General features: G+C 37.2%; 1 protein-coding gene across 1 annotated transcript in view; it reads left to right on the top strand.

The window, feature by feature from the left end:
- Window positions 1-9,472, top strand: part of LOC110454461 — a 15,128-nt gene extending 5,656 nt beyond the window's left edge. The window contains exons 2-7 of the mRNA XM_021503963.1: window positions 192-296; window positions 531-656; window positions 3,117-3,165; window positions 4,388-4,492; window positions 6,155-6,246; window positions 8,898-9,472. Coding sequence (XP_021359638.1) covers window positions 192-296; window positions 531-656; window positions 3,117-3,165; window positions 4,388-4,492; window positions 6,155-6,246; window positions 8,898-8,987 — 567 coding nt within the window. The 3' untranslated portion in view covers window positions 8,988-9,472. The remainder of the gene's footprint in view (window positions 1-191; window positions 297-530; window positions 657-3,116; window positions 3,166-4,387; window positions 4,493-6,154; window positions 6,247-8,897) is intronic.
- Window positions 9,473-9,478: the final 6 nt, after the last annotated feature.

Below are 9,478 nucleotides of genomic sequence, written 5' to 3'. Positions count from 1 at the left end.
ACACACTACAGTAACACACCACAGTAACACAAATCACAGTAACACCCCTTACAGTAGCATTAACCACAATGACACATACAACAGATCTAGCTAGAATTCGACCATGGGTAAGCTTCTGATAGAGATTGGACTCATTTTAGGTAAAGTTGTCTGAATATTTCAACTGCTTTTTCTGTGTTCTTTTCTTTCAGTCGAAATATTGTAGTTCTATGATGAGAAATCTGTCCTTTGAAACAGGAGGTGATGTAGTCGATCCCACTCAAATTCAGTGGCTTAGTCACTATTTCAGACGACAGGTGAGTCAACATTTCAATAGCTGCAATTTACTCCTACTAAGGTTGGAAATTTTGCTGGATGTATTTTTCGTAGATTTAAGATCTTGATATTATGATAAGCATTTGCTATATATTTTACAGTAAACATTTTTCACAGAAACGTTATTGCCTCAAAAATTGTCAAAATTTAGAACCCCACAAAAATCGATTTTAGTACATGTATTACCTGCAAAATTACTATCTTATACATTATAGAATGCCATTGGTAAAGTCATTGACTGGCGTTCACTTCCTGAGAATAAGAAAGCATCAGATACAGAAGTTGGGGAAAGAATTCAACTTGAACTTTCCAATTGCACAATTGAAGACTGCAAAGAACAGGTAAATTAGATGTTTGAGAAAACACAGTACTATACCTGATAGTGATTTCAATGTTTGGAAGCCTTTCCAGGCATGTGATACCTCAGAGAATGAATGTTTTTTGATACCGACTCTCAAACAAAATTCTGGTATTGATCTGTAATAGGAAAGAGAGTAGTGTGCTTCTCACCAGGGATTGGACCTGCAACCCCCAGGCTCCCAGTCCACCTTTCTGCCAATCGGGCTTAAAGCTAGAAGGTGACCGAAATCTTATGTTCAATTAAAATCTGCCACACTACTCCCCATTATTTAAAATTAATGTGATCACCCTCAAACGCCACAAGAACCCAGGTTCTAACTCCCTGTCACTGCCAGGAGGGCCACAGACACCATTTGTAACAGGAAAGAGAGTAGTGTGCTTCCACTGGGGATGGAACCCGTGACCCAAAGGTTTCCAGTCCGCTGCTCTACCGATTGAGCTAAAGGGAAACTCCCTCAAGCACAAAGCTAGAAGACGCGTTATCCTTTATACAATTACCATCTGTCACTGATCTTTGCTTAGAAGTATAAGTTTGTCACCATCTGTAGGAAATGTTACTGAATCTGGGAACTTGAGTTACTGACTCCAGGAAATGGTAGTTACTGACTCCGGAGAATGTGAGTAACTGACTCCAGGGAATGTGAGTTACTGACTCTGGATCTCGGGAACTTAGGTTACTGACTCCAGGGAACAAGCTTTAAGGCGGTCAATGTCTTCAGGTAATGACTCACAGACTCTAGAGAACAGGTTGGTCATTGATGGATGGGAATCTTTTCCTATCTTTGGGGTGTGACAGACAAATCTCCAACCTTAGGGAGGATTTCTTTTTAGGTTGTCTAACACGAGGCTATGCTGAGAGTTAAACAACTGAATAGTAAACTTGGGGTTTGAAGATTTCACTGAATCACCCTCAAGGTAGCTAGGGGATGATTATTTTTCTCCCATCTTATTGTCCTAGTTCCGCATTGACAGTAGTTTGACATGTTTCAAAAGTACATGTTGCCTATGCATATTGGCATTCACTTTTTATGACATCACAATTTAGCACATATGCCATGCTGCATGTGGCTATTTCTTCCTAGGGGATAATAAGTCAAACTTCCCAGCTAAAACAGGAGACACACCTGTGAAGGGTGGGAGTGATATGCCTCACCTATTTCTGGTCACATGATGTCATTGACTGTAGAAACATTTGGGTCATTCTCTCTAGGTAATATTAATGTTAGGGACATACTACATTACTCCTAGAGCAGGGAGGAATTGTGCCAAATCAGTAATAATTCCATCACTTCATGTTGAATTTGTAAGTTCCTAGTTGACTACATTCATTCATGATTAAAGCCAACTAGAGTCAGATTTGTACTGTAAACAAACACATTTTACCAGATACTGATTTTAATGCTTTTTACACTTTTTAAGCCTTTGCTAAATTATGATTATGCTACTTAAAGCTTATGTTTATTCTGCTGCATGAATTGTGTCTTCATTTTTGGTTCAAATTAAATGTTTTATGTAAATCTTCCAATTAGTGCTATGTTTACATTATGTTCCTGTTGGCCGCGGCAATCATGTTTCAGCTGGCCAACGTGGACAAAACGGGATGGACGTGAGACAACACGGGGGGATTGGATGGGTAAATGTGACATGCCTTGATTGCTCTGGATGCCGGGCCAAATTTTTAAACTGTCAAAAAACTTGCCACGGCAGTCATAATGCAGATGAGAAACCTAGTAGGCCGTAGTAAAACTGGGTGAACGCAACAAAACGTGACAGTACGTAACTGGCTGTAATAGGTGGTCCGTAGTGGGACGGGAAGTATGTGTATTCCCCAGCATCTCACAGTCCTTTCAAGTCTCAGGATACAATGATTGCTATTGCTTACTTGGGAGGCCTTCTTTTTATACCGTGGGCACAAACATGCTCCAAAGCTTTCTGGCGTCCATGATTCATCCGTAGAAAGCCTTGACTGATGTGAAAAACGTGTCGCACTTTGATCAGAATGTTAGAAACGTGAGGGACACAATCAGAACATGACAGGCTGAGAGGGAATGTACTAGCATCCGTGGTAGACCGCGGGCCGAACTATATGCACCTTGGAGACTCTGGGACTCAGCAGCCCCTTTCCCCTTACAAACCGTGAGAAAACTTAGCAAGACCAAATACCAATAAAGAGAAAAAATCAGGCAAACAGGGCTGCCGTGGTGCCGGGAACATAATGTAAATCAAGCATAAGGCCTGTTGTATCTTGTGAAGGTGAAAGAGTGATGGCATATTTAACACATGTTGAAGTTACAAGGTGGTGTTGACACATCATAATGTTAAATAGTAGCGTTGACACATGGTAAAAATACATAGTTGGGCTGACACATTGTAAAGTAACATTGTGGTATTGACACATATGTTAAAGATTTGCCAACAAAGAAAGTTGTTTTTCTTTACAGGAGCAGGTTGAAGAAGAAGTTTTGAACTATGATATAACAGAAAGCAGAGGTAAGTCTGAAATATACATAAACCCCAGTCAATTATGTTTACAGATACTTTTCTGGAATCAGAACTACTTAAATCAGAATTCAATATTGAATTTCTGAAACTAGAAGTTAAGTGCACTAGGGGATCTCCAAACCATAACTAAAGGAGGAAATTCTACGCAGTGTTTACAGTTCATGTGTTGCTTTCCACCCGCTCACTCGCACATTTGGTACATGTACCACCTAAGTCTGAACGCGCCAAATTTGAATATCGTTATGCGTACTACAGTGATATGTCACACCATCTAATGATGGTGGGCTATTCAAATCAACCTATGTCTGTGGTCTGTCGGTCAAGCCATAAATCCATCCTTAAACAGTGGATCAAGGATCTTTCTCGAAACTTCACATAAAGGTTCCCCATGGTCCCTAGTTGAATTTTGGGAACTATTGGAAAACCAAGATGGACGACAGGCAACCATCTTGAATTTGGGTAGTTAAAGATTGTCAGAATTATCTCTCAGAAAATACTGGAGAGATCTTTCTCAAATGTTTTGATTGATGTTCCTCAGTTATTCATATGAATTTATGAAGCCTGATCAGAAAACCAGTGGCCATCTTGAATTTTGAGAGTTAGAGATCATTAGCATTATTCTGCAGAAAGTACTGCAGGGATTTTTCTCATATTTAATCTTGGGACTGATCATAAAACCAAGATAGCTGACAGGTGGCCATCTGGTATTTAAAAATCAAAGTTTGTATTTAGCAATATTTCTCAGAAAGAACTGGAGGGATAAAAGGCTTAAAGATTGATCCAAATGAATGACCTTGACCTACTTGTTCATCACCAGGGTCAAATGTGCGAAAGAAAGTTTAACTAACACCTTCAGAAGGTCCTTAATTAAGGCCAAGAGAAAGAACATTTGGTCTGTAACTTGCTAAAGTAATACAATCTCAAAATTATTTATATAAATTATCTTGAGTCCAACTTCAAATGTTGCCTGAGAAATTCATTGATAAATGCATTGAATTACAGGCGAGTAATACAGGCCCACTTGGCCTCTTGTTCTCATTCCAAATGTAGGTGTTTTCTGCCGGAATGAAATTTTCTGCCCGGATGAAATTGGTATCATTTTACATTTGTAATCTTCCTTTCTTGATTTTATTAATTCTTGGAATATTATCTATCAGTACAAAGACACAAAATGAGACTATAGCTATTCACTTCTTGTATTTACTGTCAGATGAAGACCATGCTTGCCAGTCTGCCTCTGCCATAAAATCACAGGAATCTGACTTTCCATCTGCCAGACAGCCTGTCTTAAAGCCTGGAGACAAGGTCGGAAAAGGTAATGTGGTTAAAATCAACCGGGACTCTACTATAGCCTTGTAAAGTCATCAACACTCTGGTAGATGGTATAGGATTACAAATATCCATACTGAAATATCACTAAATGTTTAGGACCTATTAAATCAAAGTAAAAAGCATGGAAACAATGATTTAAGGTCAGATCTTGTGTAATGATGTTTTGATTGTTATGTAGGTAGATTATACCTAGAATTACAAACTAGTTCACAATGCAATGAAGTTTGGATAATTGTGTCTGTAAATTGTAACTAGAAATTATAAACTAGAACATGTTGTAATGTTGTTTGGATCATTGTGTCTGTAAATTGTAACTAGAAATTATAAACTAGAACATGGTGTAATGTTGTTTGGATTATTGTGTAGGTAAATTGTAAAAAGAATTCAGAAACGAGGACATTGTGTAATGACATTTGGATTATTATGTATGTAGCTAGGTTGTAACTAGAAATTATAAACTATGACATTGTGTTACGGGGTTTGGATCGTTGAGTGTGTAGGTTGTAACTAAAACATAAACTTAGGACATTGGGTTACGGTGTTTGGATCGTCGTGTGTGTAGGTTGTAACTAGCAATTATAAACTATGACATTGTGTTACGGGGTTTGGACCGTTGTGTGTGTAGGTTGTAACTAGAACATAAAACTAGGACACTGTGTTACGAGGTTTGGATCTTTGTGTGTGTAGGTTGTAACTAGAAATTATAAACTATGACATTGTGTTACGGGGTTTGGATCGTTGTGTGTGTAGGTTGTAACTAGAACATAAAACTAGGATGATGTGTTATGTTGTTTGGATCGTTGTATGTAGGTTGTAACTAAAACATAAAACTAGGACATTGTGTTACGGTGTTTGGATCGTCGTGTGTGTAGGTTGTAACTAGAACATAAAATTAGGACATTGTGTTATGGTGTTTGGATCGTCGTGTGTGTAGGTTGTAACTTATTAAAGAACATAAAACTAGGACATTGTGTTACGGTGTTTGGATCGTTGGGTGTGTAGGTTGTAACTTGAACATAAAACTAGGACACTGTGTTACGGTGTTTGGATCGTTGTGTGTGTAGGTTGTACAAATGTAACTAGAACATAAAACTAGGACATTGTGTTACGGTGATTGAATCGTTTTGTGTAGCTAGGTTGTAACTAGAACATAAAACTAGGACACTGTGTTACGGTGTTTGGATCATTGTGTGTGTAGGTTGTAACTAGAACATAAAACTAGGACACTGTGTTACGGGGTTTGGATCGTTGTGTGTGTAGGTTGTAACTAGAACATAAAATTAGGACATTGTGTTACGGTGTTTGGATCGTTGCGCGTGTAGGTTGTACAAATGTAACTAGAACATAAAACTAGGACCCTGTGTTATGTTGTTTGGCTCGTTGTGTGTGTAGGTTATAACTAGAACATAAAACTAGGACATTGGGTTACGGTGATTGAATCGTTTTGTGTAGCTAGGTTGTAACTAGAACATAAAACTCGGACACTGTGTTACGGTGTTTGGATCGTTGTGTGTGTAGGTTGTAATTATACTAGAACATAAAACTAGGACATTGTGTTACGGTGTTTGAATCGCTTTGTGTGTAGATTGTAACTAGAACATAAAACTAGGACATTGTGTTACGGTGATTGGATCGTTTTGTGTAGGTCTTGACTGGAATGATGCCCAAAATACTGAGGACTGTCGATGTGAACGGGGAACAGTCATCAACTATAATCAGAAACAAAGAATAGTCAAGGTATGTTGTCTTAGATCCCTGAAAGTATTTACCTGACTGTAACAATTTAACAGTCATGTATCAGATAGTTTGTATAATAAGAGGGCATGCAGGTGCCAACTGTATACAAATAAAAAACCAGAAACAACATTATCTCTTTAATCAAAATCTATTTCAAATTGAATGTTGGGCACGGTACAATCTATATACCTCGGTTACTCTCATTTTTGAGGAATACTGGAATCAGCTTGTCTGTCCGTCCATAGAAAAAGTTTGTCGGACAACTCCTTCTAAAGTAATGGACCAATTTCAATGAAACTTTCCAAATATGATAATTACCACCTGAAGTTGTGCATCCAGGTATTATTTTTCATTGTCCCTTTTTTACAAAGTTATGGCCCTTTGTTGAAAAATCCTTGTCCGGACATCTCCTCTAAAACTACTGGACCAATTTCAATGTAAATTTTCAGATACATATTATAACTACCACCTGATGTTGTGCAACCAGGTATTATTTTTTCAATCTGACCCTTTTTTCACACTACTCCAGACAACTCCTCCAACACTATATGCTTCTCCTTATCTACAGGGCCAATTTCAAAGAAAGTTTAAAGATATGGCAACTGCCCTTTGATGTTGTGCATCCAAGTAGTACATGTACTTTTTCATTCTGACCCTTTTAAAAGAAGTTATGGCCCTTTGTTGAAAAAACCTTTGTCTGCATAAACTACTGGGCCAATTTCAATGAAAGTTTACAGATATAGTAATTGCCCCCTGATGTCGTTCCTGAGGGTTGTATTCTTTCATTTTGACCCTTTTATCAAGGAGTTATGGCCCTTTGTTAAAAATCTTTGTCCTGACATCTCTTCCAACTACTAGGACGATTTCCGCAAAACTCCTTCATTTGGCCATGGGCTAACAAGATTTGGTTTGAAAGTATGTTTTGGCATTGAAAGGGAGTACAGGAAGTATGTGAATGACCTAAATACTTAAGTAAGTGTACAGCTCAGCCAATAAAGAAATCATTACTGGTGGGAGACTCTATTCCTTTGCAGTGCTTTGCCTTAGTAAACCGTCAGCTTACAGTTCTGGTTTAAATAGGAGCCCCGGGGGTATTAGTTAGCCATTGGCTTACAGTTATAGTTTTTTTTTCTGTGTTATATATTCTGTATAATTTTTCCTGTGTAACTTTCCTGTGTAGTTTTCCTGTGTTCTATATATTTCCTGTGTCATGTTTTCTGTGTAATTTTCCTGTGTTCTATTTCCTGTGTCATGTTTTCTGTGTAATTTTCCTGTGTTCTATTTCCTGTGTCATGTTTTCTGTGTAATTTTCCTGTGTTCTATTTCCTGTGTCATGTTTTCTGTGTAATTTTCCTGTGTTCTATTTCCTGTGTCATGTTTTCTGTGTAATTTTCCTGTGTTCTATTTCCTGTGTCATGTTTTCTGTGTAATTTTCCTGTGTTCTATTTCCTGTGTCATGTTTTCTGTGTAATTTTCCTGTGTTCTATTTCCTGTGTCATTTTTCTGTGTAGTTTTCCTGTGTTCTATATATTTCCTGTGTCATGTTTTCTGTGTAATTTTCCTGTGTTCTATTTCCTGTGTCATGTTTTCTGTGTAATTTTCCTGTGTTCTATTTCCTGTGTCATGTTTTCTGTGTAATTTTCCTGTGTTCTATTTCCTGTGTCATGTTTTCTGTGTAATTTTCCTGTGTTCTATTTCCTGTGTCATGTTTTCTGTGTAATTTTCCTGTGTTCTATTTCCTGTGTCATGTTTTCTGTGTAATTTTCCTGTGTTCTATTTCCTGTGTCATGTTTTCTGTGTAATTTTCCTGTGTTCTATTTCCTGTGTCATGTTTTCTGTGTAATTTTCCTGTGTTCTATTTCCTGTGTCATGTTTTCTGTGTAATTTTCCTGTGTTCTATTTCCTGTGTCATGTTTTCTGTGTAATTTTCCTGTGTTCTATTTCCTGTGTCATGTTTTCTGTGTAATTTTCCTGTGTTCTATTTCCTGTGTCATGTTTTCTGTGTAATTTTCCTGTGTTCTATTTCCTGTGTCATGTTTTCTGTGTAATTTTCCTGTGTTCTATTTCCTGTGTCATGTTTTCTGTGTAATTTTCCTGTGTTCTATTTCCTGTGTCATGTTTTCTGTGTAATTTTCCTGTGTTCTATTTCCTGTGTCATGTTTTCTGTGTAATTTTCCTGTGTTCTATTTCCTGTGTCATGTTTTCTGTGTAATTTTCCTGTGTTATATTTCCTGTGTCATTTTTCTGTGTAGTTTTCCTGTGTTCTATATATTTCCTGTGTCATGTTTTCTGTGTAATTTTCCTGTGTTCTATTTCCTGTGTCATTTTTCTGTGTAGTTTTCCTGTGTCATGTTTTCTGTGTAATTTTCTTGTGTTCTATTTCCTGTGTCATGTTTTCTGTGCAATTTTCCTGTGTTCTATTTCCTGTATCATTTTTTCCAGTGTAATATATTGCCTGTGTAATATTTCCAGTATGAATTTTCCAATGTAGTATTTACTGTATAATTTTTTCAATGTCATTCATCTTGTTGTCTCTTGTCATTTTTGCACATTTTCATGTTGAAAATACAGTATTTAATTAAATTATAGCCGAAAAGATTAAACTCAATATTGATCAATCACTTTAATTTATAATTTTTTGTGACATTTAGGTGAAGTGGGACAATGGTACAGAGGACTACTATCAGGAAGGTCAAATACTGCTGCAGCAGGACACAGATCATCAGCAAAAGCCAAGGTGAGCACCAGATTATTGTACATGTTCAAAGTCTTTGTAAATGTTTGTGGTACTAGTGTGGAGTTATTTCTGAGGTGATTGTGTTACTATGGAAGAGTTAATTCTGAGGTGATTGTGTTACTATGGTAGAGTTGATTCTGAGGTGATTGTGTTACTATGGTAGAGTTAATTCTGCGGTGATTGTGTTACTATAGTAGAGTTAATTCAGTGGAGATTGTGTTGCTATGGTAGGGTTAATTCTGAGGTGATTGTGTTTCTATAGTAGAGTTAATTCTGAGGTGATTGTGTTAATATGGTAGAGTTAATTCTGAGGAGATTGTGTTACTATTGTAGAGTTATTTCTGAGGTGATTGTGTTGCTATGGTCGAGTTAATTCTGAGGGGATTGTGTTGCTACAGTAGAGTTAATTCTGAGGTGATTGTGTTACTATGGAAGAGTTAATTCTGAGGAGATTGTGTTACTATGGAAGAGTTAATTCTGAGGTGATTGTGTTAC

This window comes from Mizuhopecten yessoensis, unplaced genomic scaffold (assembly GCF_002113885.1).
Source record: "Mizuhopecten yessoensis strain PY_sf001 unplaced genomic scaffold, ASM211388v2 scaffold7875, whole genome shotgun sequence".
Lineage (NCBI taxonomy): Eukaryota > Metazoa > Mollusca > Bivalvia > Pectinida > Pectinidae > Mizuhopecten > Mizuhopecten yessoensis.
Note: the sequence above shows the minus strand (reverse complement) of the source record. Positions and strands in the feature narration are given on the sequence as shown.